This window comes from Heptranchias perlo, unplaced genomic scaffold (assembly GCF_035084215.1).
Source record: "Heptranchias perlo isolate sHepPer1 unplaced genomic scaffold, sHepPer1.hap1 HAP1_SCAFFOLD_1098, whole genome shotgun sequence".
NCBI classification, from domain to species: domain Eukaryota; kingdom Metazoa; phylum Chordata; class Chondrichthyes; order Hexanchiformes; family Hexanchidae; genus Heptranchias; species Heptranchias perlo.
In genome coordinates, this window is record NW_027138318.1 from 22582 (window position 1) to 48371 (window position 25790).

Below are 25790 nucleotides of genomic sequence, written 5' to 3' on the forward strand. Positions count from 1 at the left end.
TCACTTTCACTGACACCGGCTTTTTATTTCCGTTTTTTTTTAAAAACTGAATTTAAATTCTCAAATTAGCCACGGTGGGATTTGAACTCCCGTTCTACTCGATTATTAATCCAGACCTTTGGGTTACTAGACCAGTAACATAACCACTGCCCTACCCAGTGTCCATTAAAACACAAACGTGCAATAAAATGCATGAACAAATAGGCCCATGGTGCAAATCATATCTCAATACACTGGTCCCCATATTGGCAGGGACCCGATATTTGTCTCTGAGCCTTAACCCGGCCCCTGAATTCGAGGCCAGGTCTGTCCGTCCTGTGACGGTTTCCATGAACCGCTGAGGGGCTCCGGAGTCTGACGCTGCAGCATCCCTGTGCAGCCCTGAGAGAGCGGTCGACCGCACTCACTCATAGCATTTCACAAAAAAGAGTGTGTGGGGGGGGTTGGGGAGCGGCAGTGAGGGAATAGTTTAGGGCGGGAGACGAGGGACGGCAGGTTACACGGAGCATCCGAAAGGGAAGCGAGACGACGAGGGGGGAAGGGGTTTTGGGGGGGGGGGGGGGGGGGGAGAGAGTTGCCGAGTGTGGGAGGAGCGATCTTGGGGGTAAGTAAGCGCAAGGCTGGGTGGATTGAGAGGAGGGGGGCAGTGGACTGTCGAATACTCGGGCTTCCTCACCGGGCATTTCACACTTCTCCCCCCCCCCCCGCCCACCCTCCCTCCACACCGAACCCACGCCCGATAATGAAATGGTCTAAAGCACGTTCAGGGGGAGCGTGGTAACACTTTGCTGCTCTTCGTTCTTTCTTGCAGAGAATTCTGAGGATTCCTTACCCCAACGGCAGTGGGAAGACAAGCTGCTGCTGGTGAGTCTGTTAGTTCTCAAAACCAGCCTCTGGGGAGAAATACTAAACGCCGTAAATTCGTTCATTTACAAAAAAAAAATGATCAGATGTCGGGGCAGCGAAGAGTTACGGCAGCACGTCGTGGAGAGGTTTCTGTCTCCCCCCGGGGTACGGCGGGGCCCCTGTGTCTCCTCCCCCCGGGGTACGGCGGGGCCCCCTGTGTCTCCTCCCCCCGGGGTACGGCGGGCCCCCTGTGTCTCCTCCCCCCGGGGTACGGTGGGACCCCCTGTGTCTCCTCCCCCCGGGGTACGGTGGGGCCCCTGTGTCTCCTCCCCCCGGGTACGGCGGGGCCCCCTGTGTCTCCTCCCCCCGGGGTACGGTGGGGCCCCCTGTGTCTCCTCCCCCCGGGGTACGGCGGGGCCCCCTGTGTCTCCTCCCCCCGGGGTACGGTGGGGCCCCCCTGTGTCTCCTCCCCCCCGGGGTACGGTGGGGCCCCCTGTGTCTCCTCCCCCCGGGGTACGGTGGGGTCCCCTGTGTCTCCTCCCCCCGGGGTACGGTGGGGCCCCCTGTGTCTCCTCCCCCCGGGGTACGGTGGGGCCCCCTGTGTCTCCTCCCCCCGGGGTACGGTGGGGCCCCCTGTGTCTCCTCCCCCCGGGGTACGGTGGGGCCCCCTGTGTCTCCTCCCCCCGGGGTACGGTGGGGCCCCCTGTGTCTCCTCCCCCCGGGGTACGGTGGGGCCCCCTGTGTCCTCCTCCCCCCGGAGTACGGTGGGGCCCCCTGTGTCTCCTCCCCCCCCGGGGTACGGTGGGGCCCCCTGTGTCTCCTCCCCCCGGGGTACGGTGGGACCCCCTGTGTCTCCTCCCCCCGGGGTACGGTGGGACCCCCTGTGTCTCCTCCCCCCCCGGGGTACGGCGGGGCCCCTGTGCCCCCTGCCCCCCGGGGTACGGCGGCCCCCTGTGCCCCCCTCCCCCCGGGGTACGGCGGGGCCCCTGTGCCCTCCCTCCCCCCCGGGGTACGGCGGGGCCCCCTGTGCCCCCTCCCCCCGGGGTACGGGCGGGGCCCCTGTGCCCCCTCCCCCCGGGGTACGGCGGGGCCCCTGTGCCCCCTCCCCCCGGGGTACGGCGGGGCCCCTGTGCCCCCTCCCCCCGGGGTACGGCGGGGGCCCCTGTGCCCCCTCCCCCCGGGGTACGGCGGGGCCCCTGTGCCCCCTCCCCCCCGGGGTACGGCGGGGGCCCCTGTGCCCCCTCCCCCCGGGGTACGGCGGGGCCCCTGTGCCCCCTCCCCCCGGGGTACGGCGGGGCCCCTGTGCCCCCTCCCCTCGGGTAACGGCGGGCCCCCCCTGTGCCCCCTCCCCCCGGGTACGGCGGGGCCCCCTGTGCCCCCTCCCCCCGGGGTACGGCGGGGCCCCCTGTGCCCCCTCCCCCCGGGGTACGGCGGGGCCCCCTGTGCCCCCTCCCCCCGGGGTACGGCGGGGCCCCTGTGCCCCCTGCCCCCGGGGTACGGCGGGGCCCCTGTGCCCCCTGCCCCCGGGGTACGGCGGGCCCCTGCTGGCCCGCCCCCCCGGGGTACGGCGGGGCCCCTGTGAATAACTGAGGGAGGATTCAGGCCCAGTCGAGGATGGAGGTCTCGTGCCAGCCCCTCCCCGGGGGAGCTGTGTAAGATGACTGGGAGGGGAGGGAATTGGAAATAGTTCGTAGTCTCCGACTGTTGGGCTCTGCAGCTTCCATTTTGTGTGTGTTGTTACCCTGCCTGCCCTCAGGGTTTGATCCCTCGCAGATCGTTAAATTCCTTCACCCCCCTGTGCTCACTGACCTACATTGGCTCCCGGTCCGGGAACGCCTTGATTTTAAAATTCTCATCCTTGTTTTTCAAATCCCTCCATGCCCTCTCCCCCTCCCTAACTCTGTAACCTCCTCCAGCCCTACAACCCCCCCGAGATCTCTGCGCTCCTCCAATTCTGGCCTCTTGTGCATCCCCGATTTTAATCGCTCCATCGTTGGCGGCCGTGCCTTCAGCCGCCTGGGCCCTGAGCTCTGGAATTCACTCCCTAAACCCCTCCCCCTCTCTCTCCTCCTTTAAGACGCTCCTTAAAACCTACCTCTTTGACCAAGCTTTTGGCCACCTGTCCTAATATCTCCTTATGGGGCTCGGTGTCAAATTTTGACTGATCGCTCCTGTGAAGCGCCTTGGAACGTTTTTACTACATTAAAAGGCGTGGAATAAATGCAAGTTGTTATTGTTAGTGACCATTCTCTTTCTCCCCCCCCCCCCCCCCCCCCGCCCCTCCCCCACACAGCTGCTTTCAAAAGCCTGGAGGCGCTCGGGCCTGGAGATGAAACGTGGACCTGTCGGCTCAGCGAAGAGATGACCAAACACCTCAATGGCTACAACAGCCACCCCCAGGAGAAGGTGAGTCCCCGGGGGGGGGCGGTGACGGTGTGGGCCTGGGTCCCTGGGGGGGGGGGGTGAGGGTGTGGACTGGGTCCCTGGCGGGTGGGGGGGGGTGAGGTGTGGGCCTGGGTCCCTGGGGGGTGGGGGGGGTGAGGGTGTGGGCCTGGGTCCCTGGCGGGGGGGGGGGTGAGGGTGTGGGCCTGGGTTCCTGGGGGGGGGGGTGAGGGTGTGGGCCTGGGTTCCTGGGGGGGGGTGAGGGTGTGGGCCTGGGTTCCTGGGGGGGGGGTGAGGGTGTGGGCCTGGGTTCCTGGGGGGGGGGTGAGGGTGTGGGCCTGGGTTCCTGGGGGGGGGGTGAGGGTGTGGGCCTGGGTTCCTGGGGGGGGGGGGGTGAGGGTGTGGGCCTGGGTTCCTGGGGGGGGGGGTGAGGGTGTGGGCCTGGGTTCCTGGGGGGGGGGAGTGAGGGTGTGGGCCTGGGTTCCTGGGGGGGGGGAGTGAGGGTGTGGGCCTGGGTTCCTGGGGGGGGGGTGAGGGTGTGGGCCTGGGTTCCTGGGGGGGGGGAGTGAGGGTGTGGGCCTGGGTTCCTGGGGGGGGGGAGTGAGGGTGTGGGCCTGGGTTCCTGGGGGGGGGGGGGTGAGGGTGTGGGCCTGGGTTCCTGGGGGGGGGGGGGGGGTGAGGGTGTGGGCCTGGGTCCCTGGCGGGTGGGGGGGGTGACGGTGTGGGCCTGGGTCCCTGGCGGGTGGGGGGGGGTGAGGGTGTGGGCCTGGGTCCCTGGCGGGTGGGGGGGGTGAGGGTGTGGGCCTGGGTCCCTGGCGGGTGGGGGGGGTGAGGGTGTGGGCCTGGGTCCCTGGCGGGTGGGGGGGGGTGACGGTGTGGGCCTGGGTCCCTGGCGGGTGGGGGGGGTGAGGGGGTGGGCCTGGGTCCCTGGCGGGTGGGGGGGGTGACGGTGTGGGCCTGGGTCCCTGGCGGGTGGGGGGGGTGAGGGTGTGGGCCTGGGTCCCTGGCGGGTGGGGGGGGGTGACGGTGTGGGCCTGGGTCCCTGGTGGGTGGGGGTGTGAGGGGGTGGGCCTGGGTCCCTGGGGTGTGAGATTGGCCGTTCCTCTTCTCTTTCCTCCACCCTCCACCACGTGGCGACAGTTTTCCAGGAATGTGATACGTTTTGGCAGGAAGAACGAGGAGAGGCGATATAAACTCAAGGTCACAACTCTAAATGGGGTAAAGGAACAGAGAGATCTGGGGGTGTATGTGTTCAAATCGTTGAAGGTGGCAGGGCAGGTTGAGAAAGTGGTTAAAAAAGCATACAGGATCCTGGGCTTTATAAATAGAAGCATAGGGTACAAAAGCAAGGAAGTCATAATGAAACTTTATAAAACACTGGTTCGACCACAACTGGAGTATTGTGTCCAGTTCTGGGCACCGCACTTTAGGAAAGATGTGAAGGCCTTAGAGAGGGTGCAGAAGAGATTTACTAGAATGATTCCAGGGATGAGGGACTTCAGTTACATGGATAGACTGGAGAAGCTGGGGTTGTTCGCCTTGGAGCAGAGAAGGTTGAGAGGAGATTTGATAGAGGTATTCAAAATCATGGACTGGTTTAGATAAAGTAAATAAAGAGAAACTGTTCCCATTGGCGGAAGGGTCAAGAACCAGAGGACACAGATTTAAGGTGATTGGCAAAAGAACCAGAGGCGACACGAGGAAAAACTTTTTTACGCAGCGAGTGGTTTATGGCCTGGAATGCACTGCCTTAAGGGCGGTGGAGGCAGATTCAATCGTGGCTTTCAAAAAGGAATTGGATAAATATTTGAAGGGAAAAAATTTTCAGGGCTGCGGGGAAATGGACTAACTGGATTGCTCTTACAAAGCGTTGGCACAGGCTGGATGGGCCAAACGGCCTCCTTCTGTGCTATAACCATTCTATGAGTGTCTCTCTCCAAACTCCTGCCGCACACAGACATGTGGCCGTGGATCAGTGGGCAGCACTCTCGCCTCTGAGTCAGAAGGTTGTGGGTTCAAGTCCCTCTCCAGAGCCTTGAGCCCATAATCCAGGCTGACACTCCCAGTGCAGTACTGAGGGAGCGCCGCACTGTTGGAGTTGTCATCTCTCGGATGAGACGTTAAATCAAGGCCCCGTCTGCCCCCACAGGAGGACGCAGTAGATCCCACGGATACTATTTCGAAGAAGAGCGGGGCAGTTATCCTCAGTGTCCTGGCCAACATTTATCCCTCAACCACTTTGCTAAAACAGACTATCTGGTTATCATCGTGTTCCTGTTTGTGGGATCTTGCTGTGCGCCAATTGCTGCCGAGTTTCCTACATTACAACAGTGACCACGCTTCAAAAGTACTTTATTGGCTGTAAAGCGCTTTGGGACATCCTGAGGTTGTGAAAGGCACTATAGAAATGCAAAACTTTCTTTTTACTTTTTCTTTTTCTTACAATCTTCTCTATTTATAAACCCTTCGGGGGGCCCCGAGCGTTCGTTCTGTGCCCAACCCCCCGGTCCAGTGACACACTGAATCGGTAGAGCCGTCTCTCTCAGCCCCCACTCTCCCCCTCGCCTGCCGGTGACGGTCTGATTCACCGCCTGAGGTCGTCCTTTCAGTCACTTTGCCCCTCCCCGCTCCTTGGGACTCTGCCCCAGGCCCACCTCTCCCACCCTCCGAAAGCCGCCTGGAACCCGAACTCATTGGCTATTAACTCACTAACTCAGCGACAGGAGGAGGCCATTCAGCCCCTCGAGCCCGCTCCCCCGCCATCCAATGAGATCATGGCCGATCTGTATCCTAACTCCATTTACCCCGCCTTGGTTCCATGACCCTTGATACCCTTGGCTGGCAATAATCTACCGATCTCAGCCTTGAAAGCTCCAATTGACCCCCAGCCTCTGCGGCCTTTATGGGGGAAGAGTGTTCCAGATTTGTGTGAAGAAGTGCTTCCTGATTTCGCTCCTGAACGGCCTGGCTCTAATTTTAAGGTTATACGCCCCCTTTGTTCTGGATTCCCCCCACCAGAGGAAATGGTTTCTCTGCATCTACCCTATCAAATCCTTCAATATTTTAATCACCTCGATCAGATCTCCCCTTAATCTCCAGCAGTCAAGGGAATACAAGCCAAGTCCTTTGCAACAAACCTTTGACCTTTCCCTATCTCCTACTTGCTACCCTCCTCTTCCCACTTGTAGAGACTCCCGGTCAATCGACATGGGACGCCCTGTATATAAACGTCAAGCCTCTTCGTGTATGTGGAGGGTGAGCGAGGGGGAACAAATCAAGGGTGTGAATTTCCCCACCCACGGGAGGTTATATCAGGACCCCATTCGGCCCATCGCGCCTGTGCTGGCTCTTTGAAAGAGCTATCCAATTAGTACCCCTCCCTCTGCTCTTTCCCCGATAGCCCTGCAAATGCTCCCCCTTCAAGTATTTATCCAATTCCCTTTTGAAAGTTACCATTGAATCTGCTTCCACCGCCCTTTCAGGCAGTGAATTCCAGATCACAACACGCTGCTTGAAAAAAATTCTCCTCATCTCCCCTTCGGTTCTTTTGCTGACTATTTACCTGAACCCTCAGAGCAGGGGCCTCTGTTTAATCGGAACGGGAGAACTCCCCTGCTCCTCTTCGGACAGTGCTGTGTGTTGGGGGCGTTGTCATGGTGACGGTTGGTTATTAATGGCTCTCTCTTTTTCCCCCCCCCCTCCCCGTCACCCAGGGCTTCCTGTACAAGTGTGTGGGTGTGGTGCTGCGGCAGACCCAGAGCGGAGATGTGGTGAGGAAGCAGCTGATGGAGATGCTGCAGACCGTGCGGCATGCTGAGGCCCTGGAGAGAGAGGTGAGTCCCCGGGGCAGTGTAGCGTTCCCGCGAGTGTACGGTGTGTGGGGGAGAGAGAGAGGTGAGTCCCCGGGGCAGTGTAGCGTTCCCGCGAGTGTACGGTGTGTGGGAGAGAGAGAGAGGTGAGTCCCCGGGGCAGTGTAGCGTTCCCGCGAGTGTACGGTGTGCGGGGAGAGAGAGAGAGGTGAGTCCCCGGGGCAGTGTAGCGTTCCCGCGAGTGTACGGTGTGAGGGGGAGAGAGAGAGGTGAGTCCCCGGGGCAGTGTAGCGTTCCCCGCGAGTGTACGGTGTGCGGGGGAGAGAGAGGTGAGTCCCCGGGGCAGTGTAGCGTTCCCGCGAGTGTACGGTGTGCGGGGGAGAGAGAGGTGAGTCCCCGGGGCAGTGTCGCGTTCCCGCGAGTGTACGGTGTGTGAGGGAGAGAGAGGTGAGTCCCCGGGGCAGTGTAGCGTTCCCGCGAGTGTACGGTGTGCGGGGGAGAGAGAGAGGTGAGTCCCCGGGGCAGTGTCGCGTTCCCGCGAGTGTACGGTGTGCGGGGAGAGAGAGAGAGGTGAGTCCCCGGGGCAGTGTAGCGTTCCCGCGAGTGTACGGTGTGCGGGGAGAGAGAGAGGTGAGTCCCCGGGGCAGTGTAGCGTTCCCGCGAGTGTACGGTGTGCGGGGGAGAGAGAGGTGAGTCCCCGGGGCAGTGTAGCGTTCCCGCGAGTGTACGGTGTGCGGGAGAGAGAGAGGTGAGTCCCCGGGGCAGTGTAGCGTTCCCGCGAGTGTACGGTGTGTGGGGGAGAGAGAGAGGTGAGTCCCCCGGGGCAGTGTAGCGTTCCCGCGAGTGTACGGTGTGTGGGGGAGAGAGAGGTGAGTCCCCGGGGCAGTGTAGCGTTCCCGCGAGTGTACGGTGTGTGGGGGAGAGAGGTGAGTCCCCGGGGCAGTGTAGCGTTCCCGCGAGTGTACGGTGTGTGGGGGAGAGAGGTGAGTCCCCGGGGCAGTGTAGCGTTCCCGCGAGTGTACGGTGTGCGGGGGAGAGAGAGAGGTGAGTCCCCGGGGCAGTGTAGCGTTCCCGCGAGTGTACGGTGTGTGGGGGAGAGAGAGGTGAGTCCCCGGGGCAGTGTAGCGTTCCCGCGAGTGTACGGTGTGTGGGGGAGAGAGAGGTGAGTCCCCGGGGCAGTGTAGCGTTCCCGCGAGTGTACGGTGTGTGGGGAGAGAGAGAGGTGAGTCCCCGGGGCAGTGTAGCGTTCCCGCGAGTGTACGGTGTGTGGGGGAGAGAGAGGTGAGTCCCCGGGGCAGTGTCGCGTTCCCGCGAGTGTACGGTGTACGGGGGAGAGAGAGAGGTGAGTCCCCGGGGCAGTGTAGCGTTCCCGCGAGTGTACGGTGTGCGGGGAGAGAGAGAGAGGTGAGTCCCCGGAGCAGTGTAGCGTTCCCGCGAGTGTACGGTGTGCGGGGGGGAGAGAGAGGTGAGTCCCCGGGGCAGTGTAGCGTTCCCGCGAGTGTACGGTGTGCGGGGGAGAGAGAGGTGAGTCCCCGGGGCAGTGTAGCGTTCCCGCGAGTGTACGGTGTGTGGGGGAGAGAGAGGTGAGTCCCCGGGGCAGTGTAGCGTTCCCGCGAGTGTACGGTGTGTGGGGGAGAGAGAGAGGTGAGTCCCCGGGGCAGTGTAGCGTTCCCGCGAGTGTACGGTGTGTGGGAGAGAGAGAGAGGTGAGTCCCCGGGGCAGTGTAGCGTTCCCGCGAGTGTACGGTGTGCGGGGGAGAGAGAGAGGTGAGTCCCCGGGGCAGTGTAGCGTTCCCGCGAGTGTACGGTGTGTGGGGGAGAGAGAGAGGTGAGTCCCCGGGGCAGTGTAGCGTTCCCGCGAGTGTACGGTGTGGGGGGAGAGAGAGGTGAGTCCCCGGGGCAGTGTAGCGTTCCCGCGAGTGTACGGTGTGCGGGGGAGAGAGAGGTGAGTCCCCGGGGCAGTGTAGCGTTCCCGCGAGTGTACGGTGTGTGGGGGGAGAGAGAGAGGTGAGTCCCCGGGGCAGTGTAGCGTTCCCGCGAGTGTACGGTGTGTGGGGGAGAGAGAGGTGAGTCCCCGGGGCAGTGTAGCGTTCCCGCGAGTGTACGGTGTGCGGGGGAGAGAGAGGTGAGTCCCCGGGGCAGTGTAGCGTTCCCGCGAGTGTACGGTGTGGGGGAGAGAGAGAGGTGAGTCCCCGGGGCAGTGTAGCGTTCCCGCGAGTGTACGGTGTGTGGGGAGAGAGAGAGGTGAGTCCCCGGGGCAGTGTAGCGTTCCCGCGAGTGTACGGTGTGTGGGGAGAGAGAGAGGTGAGTCCCCGGGGCAGTGTAGCGTTCCCGCGCGAGTGTACGGTGTGTCGGGGGAGAGAGAGAGGTGAGTCCCCGGGGCAGTGTAGCGTTCCCGCGAGTGTACGGTGTGTGGGGGAGAGAGAGAGGTGAGTCCCCGGGGCAGTGTAGCGTTCCCGCGAGTGTACGGTGTGTGAGGGAGAGAGAGGTGAGTCCCCGGGGCAGTGTAGCGTTCCCGCGAGTGTACGGTGTGGGGAGAGAGAGAGGTGAGTCCCCGGGGCAGTGTAGCGTTCCCGCGAGTGTACGGTGTGTGGGGGGAGAGAGAGAGGTGAGTCCCCGGGGCAGTGTAGCGTTCCCGCGAGTGTACGGTGTGCGGGGAGAGAGAGAGGTGAGTCCCCGGGGCAGTGTAGCGGTTCCCGCGAGTGTACGGTGTGGGGGGAGAGAGAGAGGTGAGTCCCCGGGGCAGTGTAGCGTTCCCGCGAGTGTACGGTGTGTGGGGGAGAGAGAGAGGTGAGTCCCCGGGGCAGTGTAGCGTTCCCGCGAGTGTACGGTGTGGGGGAGAGAGAGAGGTGAGTCCCCGGGGCAGTGTAGCGTTCCCGCGAGTGTACGGTGTGGGGGAGAGAGAGAGGTGAGTCCCCGGGGCAGTGTAGCGTTCCCGCGAGTGTACGGTGTGGGGGAGAGAGAGAGGTGAGTCCCCGGGGCAGTGTAGCGTTCCCGCGAGTGTACGGTGTGTGGGGGAGAGAGAGAGGTGAGTCCCCGGGGCAGTGTAGCGTTCCCGCGAGTGTACGGTGTGCGGGGGAGAGAGAGAGGTGAGTCCCCGGGGCAGTGTAGCGTTCCCGCGAGTGTACGGTGTGTGGGAGAGAGAGAGAGGTGAGTCCCCGGGGCAGTGTAGCGTTCCCGCGAGTGTACGGTGTGCGGGGAGAGAGAGAGGTGAGTCCCCGGGGCAGTGTAGCGTTCCCGCGAGTGTACGGTGTGCGGGGGAGAGAGAGAGGTGAGTCCCCGGGGCAGTGTAGCGTTCCCGCGAGTGTACGGTGTGCGGGGGAGAGAGAGAGAGGTGAGTCCCCGGGGCAGTGTAGCGTTCCCGCGAGTGTACGGTGTGCGGGGAGAGAGAGAGAGGTGAGTCCCCGGGGCAGTGCAGCGTTCCCGCGAGTGTACGGTGTGCGGGGGGAGAGAGAGAGGTGAGTCCCCGGGGCAGTGTAGCGTTCCCGCGAGTGTACGGTGTGCGGGGGGAGAGAGAGAGGTGAGTCCCCGGGGCAGTGTAGCGTTCCCGCGAGTGTACGGTGTGCGGGGAGAGAGAGAGAGGTGAGTCCCCGGGGCAGTGTAGCGTTCCCGCGAGTGTACGGTGTGCGGGGGAGAGAGAGAGGTGAGTCCCCGGGGCAGTGTAGCGTTCCCGCGAGTGTACGGTGTGTGGGGGAGAGAGAGGTGAGTCCCCGGGGCAGTGTCGCGTTCCCGCGAGTGTACGGTGTGCGGGGAGAGAGAGAGAGGTGAGTCCCCGGGGCAGTGTCGCGTTCCCGCGAGTGTACGGTGTGCGGGGAGAGAGAGAGAGGTGAGTCCCCGGGGCAGTGTAGCGTTCCCGCGAGTGTACGGTGTGTGGGGGGAGAGAGAGAGGTGAGTCCCCGGGGCAGTGTAGCGTTCCCGCGAGTGTACGGTGTGCGGGGAGAGAGAGAGAGGTGAGTCCCCGGGGCAGTGTCGCGTTCCCGCGAGTGTACGGTGTGCGGGGAGAGAGAGAGAGGTGAGTCCCCGGGGCAGTGCAGCGTTCCCGCGAGTGTACGGTGTGCGGGGGAGAGAGAGAGGTGAGTCCCCGGGGCAGTGCAGCGTTCCCGCGAGTGTACGGTGTGCTGGGGAGAGAGAGGTGAGTCCCCGGGGCAGTGTAGCGTTCCCGCGAGTGTACGGTGTGTGGGGGAGAGAGAGGTGAGTCCCCGGGGCAGTGTGGCGTTCCCGCGAGTGTACGGTGTGTGGGAGAGAGAGAGGTGAGTCCCCGGGGCAGTGTAGCGTTCCCGCGAGTGTACGGTGTGGGGGAGAGAGAGAGGTGAGTCCCCGGGGCAGTGTAGCGTTCCCGCGAGTGTACGGTGTGTGGGGGAGAGAGAGGTGAGTCCCCGGGGCAGTGTAGCGTTCCCGCGAGTGTACGGTGTGTGGGGGAGAGAGAGGTGAGTCCCCGGGGCAGTGTAGCGTTCCCGCGAGTGTACGGTGTGCGGGGGAGAGAGAGAGGTGAGTCCCCGGGGCAGTGTTGCGTTCCCGCGAGTGTACGGTGTGTGGGGGAGAGAGAGAGGTGAGTCCCCGGGGCAGTGTCGCGTTCCCGCGAGTGTACGGTGTGTGGGGGAGAGAGAGAGGTGAGTCCCCGGGGCAGTGTCGCGTTCCCGCGAGTGTACGGTGTGGGGGAGAGAGAGAGGTGAGTCCCCGGGGCAGTGTAGCGTTCCCGCGAGTGTACGGTGTGTGGGGGAGAGAGAGAGGTGAGTCCCCGGGGCAGTGTAGCGTTCCCGCGAGTGTACGGTGTGGGGGAGAGAGAGAGGTGAGTCCCCGGGGCAGTGTAGCGTTCCCGTGAGTGTACGGTGTGCGGGGGGAGAGAGGTGAGTCCCCGGGGCAGTGTAGCGTTCCCGCGAGTGTACGGTGTGTGCGGGGAGAGAGAGGTGAGTCCCCGGGGCAGTGTAGCGTTCCCGCGAGTGTACGGTGTGCGGGGGGAGAGAGGTGAGTCCCCGGGGCAGTGTAGCGTTCCCGCGAGTGTACGGTGTGCGGGGGGAGAGAGGTGAGTCCCCGGGGCAGTGTAGCGTTCCCGCGAGTGTACGGTGTGTGCGGGGGGGGAGAGAGAGGTGAGTCCCCGGGGCAGTGTAGCGTTCCCGCGAGTGTACGGTGTGCGGGGGAGAGAGAGAGGTGAGTCCCCGGGGCAGTGTAGCGTTCCCGCGAGTGTACGGTGTGTGGGGGGAGAGAGAGGTGAGTCCCCGGGGCAGTGTAGCGTTCCCGCGAGTGTACGGTGTGTGGGGGAGAGAGAGAGAGGTGAGTCCCCGGGGCAGTGTAGCGTTCCCGCGAGTGTACGGTGTGTGGGGGAGAGAGAGAGAGGTGAGTCCCCGGGGCAGTGCAGCGTTCCCGCGAGTGTACGGTGTGCGGGGAGAGAGAGGTGAGTCCCCGGGGCAGTGTAGCGTTCCCGCGAGTGTACGGTGTGGGGGAGAGAGAGAGGTGAGTCCCCGGGGCAGTGTAGCGTTCCCGCGAGTGTACGGTGTGTGGGGGAGAGAGAGGTGAGTCCCCGGGGCAGTGTAGCGTTCCCGCGAGTGTACGGTGTGTGGGGGAGAGAGAGGTGAGTCCCCGGGGCAGTGTAGCGTTCCCGTGAGTGTACGGTGTGCGGGGGAGAGAGAGAGGTGAGTCCCCGGGGCAGTGTAGCGTTCCCGCGAGTGTACGGTGTGGGGGGAGAGAGAGTGGTGAGTCCCCGGGGCAGTGTAGCGTTCCCGCGAGTGTACGGTGTGTGGGGGAGAGGGAGGTGCGTCCCCGGGGCAGTGTAGCGTTCCCGCGAGTGTACGGTGTGTGGGGGAGAGAGAGGTGAGTCCCCGGGGCAGTGTAGCGTTCCCGCGAGTGTACGGTGTGTGGGGGAGAGAGAGGTGAGTCCCCGGGGCAGTGTAGCGTTCCCGTGAGTGTACGGTGTGCGGGGGAGAGAGAGGTGAGTCCCCGGGGCAGTGTCGCGTTCCCGCGAGTGTACGGTGTGTGGGGGAGAGAGAGAGGTGAGTCCCCGGGGCAGTGTCGCGTTCCCGCGAGTGTACGGTGTGTGGGGGAGAGAGGTGAGTCCCCGGGGCAGTGTAGCGTTCCCGCGAGTGTACGGTGTGCGGGGGAGAGAGAGGTGAGTCCCCGGGGCAGTGTAGCGTTCCCGCGAGTGTACGGTGTGTGGGGGAGAGAGAGGTGAGTCCCCGGGGCAGTGTAGCGTTCCCGCGAGTGTACGGTGTGTGGGGGAGAGAGAGAGGTGAGTCTCCGGGGCAGTGTAGCGTTCCCGCGAGTGTACGGTGTGTGGGGGAGAGAGAGGTGAGTCCCCGGGGCAGTGTAGCGTTCCCGCGAGTGTACGGTGTGTGGGGGAGAGAGAGGTGAGTCCCCGGGGCAGTGTAGCGTTCCCGTGAGTGTACGGTGTGCGGGGGAGAGAGAGGTGAGTCCCCGGGGCAGTGTCGCGTTCCCGCGAGTGTACGGTGTGTGGGGGAGAGAGAGAGGTGAGTCCCCGGGGCAGTGTCGCGTTCCCGCGAGTGTACGGTGTGTGGGGGAGAGAGGTGAGTCCCCGGGGCAGTGTAGCGTTCCCGTGAGTGTACGGTGTGCGGGGGAGAGAGAGGTGAGTCCCCGGGGCAGTGTCGCGTTCCCGCGAGTGTACGGTGTGTGGGGGAGAGAGAGAGGTGAGTCCCCGGGGCAGTGTCGCGTTCCCGCGAGTGTACGGTGTGTGGGGAGAGAGAGGTGAGTCCCCGGGGCAGTGTAGCGTTCCCGCGAGTGTACGGTGTGCGGGGGAGAGAGAGGTGAGTCCCCGGGGCAGTGTAGCGTTCCCGCGAGTGTACGGTGTGTGGGGGAGAGAGAGGTGAGTCCCCGGGGCAGTGTAGCGTTCCCGCGAGTGTACGGTGTGTGGGGGAGAGAGAGAGGTGAGTCTCCGGGGCAGTGTAGCGTTCCCGCGAGTGTACGGTGTGCGGGGGAGAGAGAGAGGTGAGTCCCCGGGGCAGTGTAGCGTTCCCGCGAGTGTACGGTGTGCGGGGGAGAGAGGTGAGTCCCCGGGGCAGTGTAGCGTTCCCGCGAGTGTACGGTGTGTGGGGGAGAGAGAGAGGTGAGTCCCCGGGGCAGTGTAGCGTTCCCGCGAGTGTACGGTGTGTGGGGGAGAGAGAGAGGTGAGTCCCCGGGGCAGTGTAGCGTTCCCGCGAGTGTACGGTGTGCGGGGGAGAGAGAGAGCTGAGTCCCCGGGGCAGTGTAGCGTTCCCGCGAGTGTACGGTGTGCGGGGGAGAGAGAGGTGAGTCCCCGGGGCAGTGTAGCGTTCCCGCGAGTGTGCGGTGTGCGGGGGAGAGAGAGGTGAGTCCCCGGGGCAGTGTAGCGTTCCCGCGAGTGTACGGTGTGTGGGGGGAGAGAGAGGTGAGTCCCCGGGGCAGTGTAGCGTTCCCGCGAGTGTACGGTGTGCGGGGGAGAGAGAGGTGAGTCCCCGGGGCAGTGTAGCGTTCCCGCGAGTGTACGGTGTGTGGGGGAGAGAGAGGTGAGTCCCCGGGGCAGTGTAGCGTTCCCGCGAGTGTACGGTGTGTGGGAGAGAGAGAGGTGAGTCCCCGGGGCAGTGTAGCGTTCCCGCGAGTGTACGGTGTGCTGGGGAGAGAGAGGTGAGTCCCCGGGGGCAGTGTCGCGTTCCCGCGAGTGTACGGTGTGCGGGGGAGAGAGAGGTGAGTCCCCGGGGCAGTGTAGCGTTCCCGCGAGTGTACGGTGTGTGGGGGAGAGAGAGGTGAGTCCCCGGGGCAGTGTAGCGTTCCCGCGAGTGTACGGTGTGTGGGAGAGAGAGAGGTGAGTCCCCGGGGCAGTGTCGCGTTCCCGCGAGTGTACGGTGTGCGGGGGAGAGAGAGGTGAGTCCCCGGGGCAGTGTAGCGTTCCCGCGAGTGTACGGTGTGTGGGGGAGAGAGAGAGAGGTGAGTCCCCGGGGCAGTGTAGCGTTCCCGCGAGTGTACGGTGTGCGGGGGAGAGAGAGGTGAGTCCCCGGGGCAGTGTAGCGTTCCCGCGAGTGTACGGTGTGTGGGGGAGAGAGAGGTGAGTCCCCGGGGGCAGTGTAGCGTTCCCGCGAGTGTACGGTGTGGGGGAGAGAGAGAGGTGAGTCCCCGGGGCAGTGTAGCGTTCCCGCGAGTGTACGGTGTGCGGGGGAGAGAGAGAGGTGAGTCCCCGGGGCAGTGTAGCGTTCCCGCGAGTGTACGGTGTGCGGGGGAGAGAGAGAGGTGAGTCCCCGGGGCAGTGTAGCGTTCCCGCGAGTGTACGGTGTGCGGGGGAGAGAGAGAGGTGAGTCCCCGGGGCAGTGTAGCGTTCCCGCGAGTGTACGGTGTGAGGGGAGAGAGAGAGAGGTGAGTCCCCGGGGCAGTGTAGCGTTCCCGCGAGTGTACGGTGTGAGGGGAGAGAGAGAGAGGTGAGTCCCCGGGGCAGTGTAGCGTTCCCGCGAGTGTACGGTGTGTGGGGGAGAGAGAGAGGTGAGTCCCCGGGGCAGTGTAGCGTTCCCGCGAGTGTACGGTGTGCGGGGAGAGAGAGAGGTGAGTCCCCGGGGCAGTGTAGCGTTCCCGCGAGTGTACGGTGTGTGGGGGAGAGAGAGGTGAGTCCCCGGGGCAGTGTAGCGTTCCCGCGAGTGTACGGTGTGCGGGGGAGAGAGAGAGAGGTGAGTCCCCGGGGCAGTGTAGCGTTCCCGCGAGTGTACGGTGTGCGGGGGGAGAGAGGTGAGTCCCCGGGGCAGTGTAGCGTTCCCCGCGAGTGTGCGGTGTGTGTGGGAGAGAGAGAGGTGAGTCCCCGGGGCAGTGTAGCGTTCCCGCGAGTGTACGGTGTGCGGGGAGAGAGAGAGAGGTGAGTCCCCGGGGCAGTGTAGCGTTCCCGCGAGTGTACGGTGTGCGGGGGGAGAGAGGGTGAGTCCCCGGGGCAGTGTAGCGTTCCCGCGAGTGTACGGTGTGTGGGGGAGAGAGAGAGGTGAGTCCCCGGGGCAGTGTAGCGTTCCCGCGAGTGTACGGTGTGCGGGGGGAGAGAGAGGTGATTCCCCGGGGCAGTGTAGCGTTCCCGCGAGTGTACGGTGTGCGGGGGGAGAGAGAGGTGAGTCCCCGGGGCAGTGTAGCGTTCCCGCGAGTGTACGGTGTGTGGGGGAGAGAGAGAGGTGAGTCCCCGGGGCAGTGTAGTGTTCCCGCGAGTGTACGGTGTGCGGGGGGAGAGAGGTGAGTCCCCGGGGCAGTGTAGCGTTCCCGCGAGTGTACGGTGTGTGGGGGAGAGAGAGGTGAGTCCCCGGGGCAGTGTAGTGTTCCCGCGAGTGTACGGTGTGTGGGGGAGAGAGAGGTGAGTCCCCGGGGCAGTGTAGCGTTCCCGCGAGTGTACGGTGTGTGCGGGGGGGGAGAGAGAGGTGAGTCCCCGGGGCAGTGTAGCGTTCCCGCGAGTGTGCGGTGTGTGTGGGAGAGAGAGAGGTGAGTCCCCGGGGCAGTGTAGCGTTCCCGCGAGTGTACGGTGTGTGGGGGAGAGAGAGGTGAGTCCCCGGGGCAGTGTAGCGTTCCCGCGAGTGTACGGTGTGCGGGGAGAGAGAGAGAGGTGAGTCCCCGGGGCAGTGTAGCGTTCCCGCGAGTGTACGGTGTGCGGGGGGAGAGAGGTGAGTCCCCGGGGCAGTGTAGCGTTCCCGCGAGTGTACGGTGTGTGGGGGAGAGAGAGAGGTGAGTCCCCGGGGCAGTGTAGCGTTCCCGCGAGTGTACGGTGTGCGGGGGAGAGAGAGGTGATTCCCCGGGGCAGTGTAGCGTTCCCGCGAGTGTACGGTGTGCGGGGGGAGAGAGAGGTGAGTCCCCGGGGCAGTGTAGCGTTCCCGCGAGTGTACGGTGTGCGGGGAGAGAGAGGTGAGTCCCCGGGGCAGTGCAGCGTTCCCGCGAGTGTACGGTGTGCGGGGAGAGAGAGGTGAGTCCCCGGGGCAGTGTAGCGTTCCCGCGAGTGTACGGTGTGCGGGGGAGAGAGAGGTGAGTCCCCGGGGCAGTGTCGCGTTCCCGCGAGTGTACGGTGTGCGGGGGGAGAGAGAGAGGTGAGTCCCCGGGGCAGTGTAGCGTTCCCGCGAGTGTACGGTGTGTGGGGAGAGAGAGGTGAGTCCCCGGGGCAGTGTAGCGTTCCCGCGAGTGTACGGTGTGCGGAGGGGAGAGAGGTGAGTCCCCGGGGCAGTGTAGCGTTCCCGCGAGTGTACGGTGTGCGGGGGAGAGAGAGAGAGGTGAGTCCCCGGGGCAGTGTAGCGTTCCCGCGAGTGTACGGTGTGCGGGGGAGAGAGGTGAGTCCCCGGGGCAGTGTAGCGTTCCCGCGAGTGTACGGTGTGCGGGGGAGAGAGAGAGGTGAGTCCCCGGGGCAGTGTAGCGTTCCCGCGAGTGTACGGTGTGCGGGGGAGAGAGAGAGAGGTGAGTCCCCGGGGCAGTGTAGCGTTCCCGCGAGTGTACGGTGTGTGGGGGAGAGAGAGAGGTGAGTCCCCGGGGCAGTGTCGTGTTCCCGCGAGTGTACGGTGTGTGGGGGGAGAGAGAGAGGTGAGTCCCCGGGGCAGTGTAGCGTTCCCGCGAGTGTACGGTGTGTGGGGGAGAGAGAGAGGTGAGTCCCCGGGGCAGTGTAGCGTTCCCGCGAGTGTACGGTGTGCGGGGGAGAGAGAGAGGTGAGTCCCCGGGGCAGTGTAGCGTTCCCGCGAGTGTACGGTGTGTGGGGGAGAGAGAGGTGAGTCCCCGGGGCAGTGTAGTGTTCCCGCGAGTGTACGGTGTGCGGGGGAGAGAGAGAGGTGAGTCCCCGGGGCAGTGTAGCGTTCCCGCGAGTGTACGGTGTGCGGGGAGAGAGAGAGGTGAGTCCCCGGGGCAGTGTAGCGTTCCCGCGAGTGTACGGTGTGTGGGGAGAGAGAGAGAGGTGAGTCCCCGGGGCAGTGTAGCGTTCCCGCGAGTGTACGGTGTGCGGGGGGAGAGAGAGAGGTGAGTCCCCGGGGCAGTGTAGCGTTCCCGCGAGTGTACGGTGTGCGGGGGAGAGAGAGAGGTGAGTCCCCGGGGCAGTGTTGCGTTCCCGCGAGTGTACTGTGTGGGGGAGAGAGAGAGAGGTGAGTCCCCGGGGCAGTGTAACGTTCCCGCGAGTGTGCGGTGTGTGGGGGAGAGAGAGAGGTGAGTCCCCGGGGCAGTGCAGCGTTCCCGCGAGTGTACGGTGTGCGGGGGAGAGAGAGAGGTGAGTCCCCGGGGCAGTGTCGCGTTCCCGCGAGTGTACGGTGTGTGCGGGGAGAGAGAGGTGAGTCCCCGGGGCAGTGTAGCGTTCCCGCGAGTGTACGGTGTGCGGGGGAGAGAGAGAGGTGAGTCCCCGGGGCAGTGTCGCGTTCCCGCGAGTGTACGGTGTGCGGGGGAGAGAGAGGTGAGTCCCCGGGGCAGTGTAGCGTTCCCGCGAGTGTGCGGTGTGTGGGGGAGAGAGAGAGGTGAGTCCCCGGGGCAGTGTAGCGTTCCCGCGAGTGTACGGTGTGCGGGGAGAGAGAGAGAGGTGAGTCCCCGGGGCAGTGTCGTGTTCCCGCGAGTGTACGGTGTGCGGGAGAGAGAGAGAGGTGAGTCCCCGGGGCAGTGTAGCGTTCCCGCGAGTGTACGGTGTGTGTGAGAGAGAGAGAGGTGAGTCCCCGGGGCAGTGTAGCGTTCCCGCGAGTGTACGGTGTGCGGGGGAGAGAGAGGTGAGTCCCCGGGGCAGTGTAGCGTTCCCGCGAGTGTACGGTGTGTGAGAGAGAGAGGTGAGTCCCCGGGGCAGTGTAGCGTTCCCGCGAGTGTACGGTGTGCGGGAGAGAGAGAGGTGAGTCCCCGGGGCAGTGTAACGTTCCCGCGAGTGTGCGGTGTGTGGGGGAGAGAGAGGTGAGTCCCCGGGGCAGTGTAGCGTTCCCGCGAGTGTACGGTGTGTGGGGGAGAGAGAGGTGAGTCCCCGGGGCAGTGTAGCGTTCCCGCGAGTGTACGGTGTGGGGGAGAGAGGTGAGTCCCCGGGGCAGTGTAGCGTTCCCGCGAGTGTACGGTGTGTGAGAGAGAGAGGTGAGTCCCCGGGGCAGTGTCGCGTTCCCGCGAGTGTACGGTGTGCGGGGAGAGAGAGAGGTGAGTCCCCGGGGCAGTGTCGTGTTCCCGCGAGTGTACGGTGTGCGGGAGAGAGAGAGAGGTGAGTCCCCGGGGCAGTGTCGTGTTCCCGCGAGTGTGCGGTGTGCGGGGGAGAGAGAGGCTTCTCTGCGACAGTGCAGATGCCTGGCAGGAGCCCAGGCTGAGATCGGGGATCAAACCCTTGAGATCAGGTCCAGGGTAATGAAGGTGAAGTGGGGGTGCGGGTTGAGGGAGGTGTTGACGGATGTGGGCGTCGCTGGCGAGGCCGGCATTTATTGCCCATCCCTAATTGCTCTTGAGAAGGTGGTGGTGAGCCGCCTTCTTGAACCGCTGCAGTCCGTGTGGTGAAGGTTCTCCCACAGTGCTGTTAGGAAGGGAGTTCCAGGATTTTGACCCAGCGACGATGAAGGAACGGCGATATATTTCCAAGTCGGGATGGTGTGTGACTTGGAGGGGAACGTGCAGGTGGTGTTGTTCCCATGTGCCTGCTGCCCTTGTCCTTCTAGATGGTAGAGGTCGCGGGTTTGGGAGGTGCTGTTGAAGAAGCCTTGGCGAGTTGCTGCAGTGCATCCTGTGGATGGTGCACACTGCAGCCACTGTGCACCGGTGGTGAAGGGAATGGATATTGAGTCCAGTGGTAGGGGTACTGATCAAAGAAACTGCTTTGTCCTGGATGGAGTCGAGCTTCTTGAGTGTTGTTGGAGCTGCACTCATCCAGGCAAGTGGAGAGTATTCCATCACACTCCTGACTTGTGCCTTGTGGATGGTGGAAAGGCTTTGGGGAGTCAGGAGGTGAGTCACTCTGGTCCCAGAGTGGGGCTTGAAGATGCAACTTTCTGACACTGAGGCGAAAGTGCTTCCCACTGAGCCGTGACTGACACTGACGTAAGTGAGGGACGCGTGGAGACTTAACACATCATCAGACTGACGCTCCAGTGCAGTACTGAATCTTCGATTTATCGAATGATACAGCACAGAAGGAGACAATTCGACTCACCGTCCCTGTGCCGGCTCTTTGAAAGAGCTATCTGATTAGTCCTGCACCCCTGCCCTTTCCCCATAGCCCTGCAAATTTTTCCCCTTCAAGAGGGAGTGCTGCACTGATGGAGGTGCTATCTCTTAGATCAGACGTTAAATCAAGGCCCCGTCTCAGGTGGACGTAAAAGATCCCACGGCCATAATTTCGAAGGAGAGCAGGGGAGTTCTCCCCCAGTGTCCTGGGGTCAGTATTTACCCCTCGACCAACGTCACGAAAACAGATTATCTGGTCATTATCACATTGCTGTCTGTGGGATCTTGCTGTGCGCAAACTGGCTGCCGTGTTTCCCTGCATGACAACAGTGATTACACTTCAAAAAGTACTTCATTGGCTGTGAAGCGTTTTGGGAAGTCCTGAGGATGTGAAAGGTGCCATATAAATGCAGGCTGGCTGGCTGGCTCGCTGGCTCTTGGTGCTAAATGGAGTTTGGTTCTCCCTTGTAGGGTGTTGCAGTTGGCGTTGGTTTCTGTGCCACGACTCACCTGGACAAGACTCTCTCTAAACTGGAGGACTTTGGCAAGTCGGATATCCTGAAGAAGTCACCAAGCCTCTTCCACATTCTTAAGGTAAGCGCTGCCAGAGCCCCTCCTGGTTCGCTGGGGTCTTCTCATCATTGTCGTTCCCTAGTGTTTCCCCCCCCTCCCCCCCCCTTTCTGGAAGGCGCTGATTCGTGCGGGAGAGCTGACCCCGTCCCCCTCCCACGACTGGGTCGTTCTTCACACGTGAGCCCGGACAGGGAGTTTTGACCGGCTATTTGACCGTGGGGGTGGGGAGGGGGATAGCAGGACCCACAACCAAGTCCGACGTGAACGTGCAGTTTCGGGCGGGAGTCACTGGCTAGTGATCATGTGTGGGACTCCTGGCTCATCTCTGTTCTCCCCTTCCCCAACAATAGGCCAATGGGAGGTAATTGGCTCTCGGGCAGGAGACAGAGAGTCGACAAAATGGGTACGTGCTGCAATTGGCAGGATGTGACTGGTGGTGTCCCCCAGGGATCTGTACTGGGGCCTCAGCTTTTCACCACGTAGGTACAGCACAGGAGGAGGCCATTCGTCCCATTGTGCCTGTGCCAGCTCTTTGAAAGAGTTATCCAATTAGTCCCTAGCCCTGTAATTTTTTTTCCCTTCAAGTATTTATCCAATTCCCTTTTGAAAGTTACTATTGAATCTGCTTCCCTTTCAGGCAGTGAATTCCAGATCATTACAACTCGCTGCGTTAAAAAAAATGTTTCCTCATCTCCCCCCTCTGGCTCTTTTGCCGCTCACCTTAAATCCGTGTCCTCTGGTTACCAACTCTTCTGCCACTGGAAACAGTTTCTCCTTATTTACTCTATCAAAACCATTTGATTTTGAAAACCTCTATCAAATCTCCCCTTAACCTTCTCTGTTCTAAGGAGAACAACCCCAGCTTCTCCAGTCTCTCCACATAACTGAAGTCCCTCATCCCTGGAATCATTCTAGTAAATCTCTTTCTGTGCCCTTTCTTAAGGCCTTAACATCTTCCTTAAAACGTGGTGCACAAAATTAGATACAATACTCCAGCTGCGGCCGAACCAGTGTTTGATAAATGTTTAGCATAACTTCCTTGCTTTTGTACCCTATGCCTCTTATTAAAGCCCAGGATCCCATATGCTTTTTTAACCGCTTTCTCAACTTCTCCTGCCCCCTTCAAAGATTTGTGTACATTCACCCCCAGGTCTCTCTGTTCCTGCACCCCCTTTAGAATTGTACCATTTAGTTTATATTGCCTCTCCTCATTCTTCCTACCAAAATACATCACTTTACACTTCTCTGCGTTAAATTTCCTCTGCCATGTGTCTGCCCATTTCGCCAGTCTGTCTCTGTCCTCCTGAAGTCTGTTACTATCCTCCATATTGTTTATTATATTTGAGTTTTGTGCCATCTGCAAACTTTGAAATTATACCCTCTATCCCCAAGTCCAGGTCATTAATATATATCAAAAAGAGCAGTGGTCCTAATACTGACCCCTGGGGGACGCCACTGTAAACTTCCCTCCAGTCTGAAAAACCACCATTCACCACTGCTCTCTGTTTTCTGTCCCTTAGCCAATTTTGTATCCACGCTGCCACTGTCCCTTTAATCCCATGGCCTTTAATTTTGCTAACAAGTCTATTATGTGGCACTTTATCAAACGCCTTTTGAAAGTCCATATACACAACATCAACCGTACTACCCTCATCAACCCTCTCCGTTACTTCATCAAAGAACTCAATCAAGTTAGTCAAACATGATTTTCCTTTAACAAATCCGTGCTGACTTTCAACAACAACTTGTATTTATTTCGTGCCTTTGTCCCAAGGTGTTTCACAGGAGCGATTATCAAACAAAATTTGACACCGAGCCCCATAAGGAGATATTAGGACAGGTGACCAAAAGCTTGGTCAAAGAGGTAGGCTTTAAGAAGGGTCTTAAAGGAGGGGAGAGAGGGGGAGAGGTTTAGGGAGGGAATTCCAGAACTTAAGGCCTGGGCAGCTGAAGGTGGAGTGATTAATATCTGGGAACCGTGAGAGGCCAGAATTGGAGGAGCGCAGAGATCTCGGAGGGTTGTAGGGCTGGAGGAGGTTACAAAGATAGGGAGGGGGAGAGGCCATGGAGGGATTTGAAAACAAGGATGAGAATTTTAAAATCGAGGCGTTCCCAGACCTGGAGCCAGTGTAGGTCAGCGCGCACAGGGGTGATGGGTGAACGGGACTTGGTGCGAGTTTCGATACGGGCAGCAGAGTTTTGGATGAGCTCAAGTTTATGGAGGGTGGAAGATAGGAGGCCGGGAGAGCGATGGAATAGTCCAGCCTAGAGGTAACAAAGGCATGGATGAGGGTTTCAGCAGCAGATGAGATGAGGCAGGGCGGAGACGGGCGATGTGACGGAGGTGGAAGTAGGCGGTCTTGGTGATTGAGCGGATATGTGGTTGGAAGCTCATCTCAGGGTCAAATAGGACACCGAGGTTGTGAACAGTCTGGTTCAGCCTCAGACAGTGGCCAGGGAGAGGGATGGAGTCGGTGGCGAGGGAACGGAGTTTGTGGCGGGGACCGAAGAAAATTGCTTCGGTCTTCCCAATATTTAGTTGGAGGAAATTTTTGCTTATCCAGTCGGACAAGCAGTGACAAATCAAAGGCAGTGGAGGGGTCGAGGGAGGTGGCGGTGAGGTAGAGCTGGGTGTCGTCAGCGTACACGTGGAATCTGACGTTGTGTTTTCGGATGATGTCGCCAATGGGCAGCCTGTAGATGAGAAATGGGAGGGGGCCAAGGATAGATCCTTGGGGGACTCCAGAGGTAATGGTGCGGGAGAGGGAAGAGAAGCCATTGCAGGTGATTCTCTGGCTACGACTGGATAAGAATGGAGCCAGGCGAGCGCAGTCCCACCCAGCTGGACAACGGAGGAGGCGTTGGAGGCGGATGGTGTGGTCAACGTGTCAAAGGCTGCAGACAGGTGGAGCAGGATGAGGAGGGATAGTTTACCACGGTCACAGTCACACAGGATGTCATTTGTGACTGTGATAGGGGCTGATTCAGTACTGTGGCAGGGCGGAAACCCGATTGGAGGGATTCAAACATGGAGTTGCGGGAAAGATGGGCACGGATTTGGGAGGCTACAACACGTTCAAGGACTTTGGAAATGGAGGTTGGAGTTGGCGGTAGTTTGCAAGGTCGGGGTGGGTTTTTTGAGGAGTGGGGTGATGACGGCAGATTTGAAGGGGAGGGGGACAGTACCTGAGGTCAGGACACCGGTGAGAACTCCTCCAGCTCTTCTTCAAAATAGTGGCCGAGGGATCTTTTACGTCCGCCTGGGAGGACAGATGGGGCCTCGGTGCGAAGTCTGATCCGAAAGACGGCACCTCCAACAGTGCAGCACTCCCTCGTTACTGCGTTGGGAGGTATCGGTCTCTGGAGTGGGGCTCGACCCTGCGACCTTCTGACTCGGAGGTGAGAGTGTTACCCACTGAGCCACGGCTGACACAATTGCTTGTATTCCCCCCCCCCCCCACCCCAGGACAAGTCGGATGTGGATGTGGAGAAGGTGAAGAGCACTCTGATCCTGTGTTACGGGTACGTGACGCTGCACGCACCTGCGGAGCTGATCCTGGCCAAGATCGAGAAGGACGTCATCAGGCAGGTCCTTAGCCACTTCAACACAAAGGTAGGAAGCCAGGACCACAGAGGCGGGAGACCACCTCTCGCGCATCCCCTCCTCCCCAACCCACTCGCAGATAACGGGGGCTGCACCGCCGCCATTGGGCTGGATCGCGCTCCACTTGCCGTGCAGACATGTCCCGGGGAAACACGGGACCTGCTGTCTCAGGATCGTTCGAAAATGAGGGGCAGGGGAAGACCAGCTGGTCCGTCCATCTAGTCTGCCCCCTACGATGCCTGGAGCATCCTGACTAGACACTCCCTACTCCCTCTTCCCCCCCCCCACGTCTCTCTTTCCCCCCCCCACGTCTCTCTTTCCCCCCCCCACGTCTCTCTTTCCCCCCCCACGTCTCTCTTTCCCCCCCCCACGTCTCTCTTTCCCCCCCCCACGTCTCTCTTTCCCCCCCCCCACGTCTCTCTTTCCCCCCCCCACGTCTCTCTTTCCCCCCCCCACGTCTCTCTTTCCCCCCCCCACGTCTCTCTTTCCCCCCCCCACGTCTCTCTTTCCCCCCCCACGTCTCTCTTTCCCCCCCCCACGTCTCTCTTTCCCCCCCCCACGTCTCTCTTTCCCCCCCCCACGTCTCTCTTTCCCCCCCCCCACGTCTCTCTTTCCCCCCCCCACGTCTCTCTTTCCCCCCCCCACGTCTCTCTTTCCCCCCCCCACGTCTCTCTTTCCCCCCCCCACGTCTCTCTTTCCCCCCCCCACGTCTCTCTTTCCCCCCCCCACGTCTCTCTTTCCCCCCCCCACGTCTCTCTTTCCCCCCCCCCACGTCTCTCTTTCCCCCCCCCCACGTCTCTCTTTCCCCCCCCCACGTCTCTCTTTCCCCCCCCCCACGTCTCTCTTTCCCCCCCCCACGTCTCTCTTTCCCCCCCCCACGTCTCTCTTTCCCCCCCCCACGTCCCTCTTTCCCCCCCCCACGTCCCTCTTTCCCCCCCCCACGTCCCTCTTTCCCCCCCCCACGTCCCACTTTCCCCCCCCCACGTCCCACTTTCCCCCCCCCACGTCCCACTTTCCCCCCCCCACGTCCCTCTTTCCCCCCCCACGTCCCTCTTTCCCCCCCCACGTCCCTCTTTCCCCCCCCACGTCTCTCTTTCCCCCCCCCACGTCTCTCTTTCCCCCCCCACGTCTCTCTTTCCCCCCCCCACGTCTCTCTTTCCCCCCCCCACGTCTCTCTTTCCTCCCCCACGTCTCTCTTTCCCCCCCCACGTCTCTCTTTCCCCCCCCACGTCTCTCTTTCCCCCCCCACGTCTCTCTTTCCCCCCCCCACGTCTCTCTTTCCCCCCCCCACGTCTCTCTTTCCCCCCCCCACGTCTCTCTTTCCCCCCCCCACGTCTCTCTTTCCCCCCCCCACGTCTCTCTTTCCCCCCCCCACGTCTCTCTTTCCCCCCCCCACGTCTCTCTTTCCCCCCCCCACGTCTCTCTTTCCCCCCCCCACGTCTCTCTTTCCCCCCCCCACGTCCCTCTTTCCCCCCCCCACGTCCCTCTTTCCCCCCCCCCACGTCCCTCTTTCCCCCCCCCACG

The 25790-nt window shown here is 62.2% G+C and overlaps 1 protein-coding gene across 1 annotated transcript in view; it reads left to right on the forward strand.

Annotated features, from left to right (window-relative positions):
- Positions 1 to 3149: 3149 nt before the first annotated feature.
- LOC137307722 (maestro heat-like repeat-containing protein family member 1) overlaps positions 3150 to 25790 on the forward strand; it is a gene marked incomplete at its 3' end in the record, with an annotated part of 30881 nt that continues 8240 nt past the window's right edge. Inside the window, exons 1-4 of the mRNA XM_067976902.1 lie at positions 3150 to 3252; positions 6942 to 7061; positions 20561 to 20683; positions 24129 to 24275. Of these exons, the coding sequence (XP_067833003.1) occupies positions 3208 to 3252; positions 6942 to 7061; positions 20561 to 20683; positions 24129 to 24275 (435 nt within the window). The remainder of the gene's footprint in view (positions 3253 to 6941; positions 7062 to 20560; positions 20684 to 24128; positions 24276 to 25790) is intronic.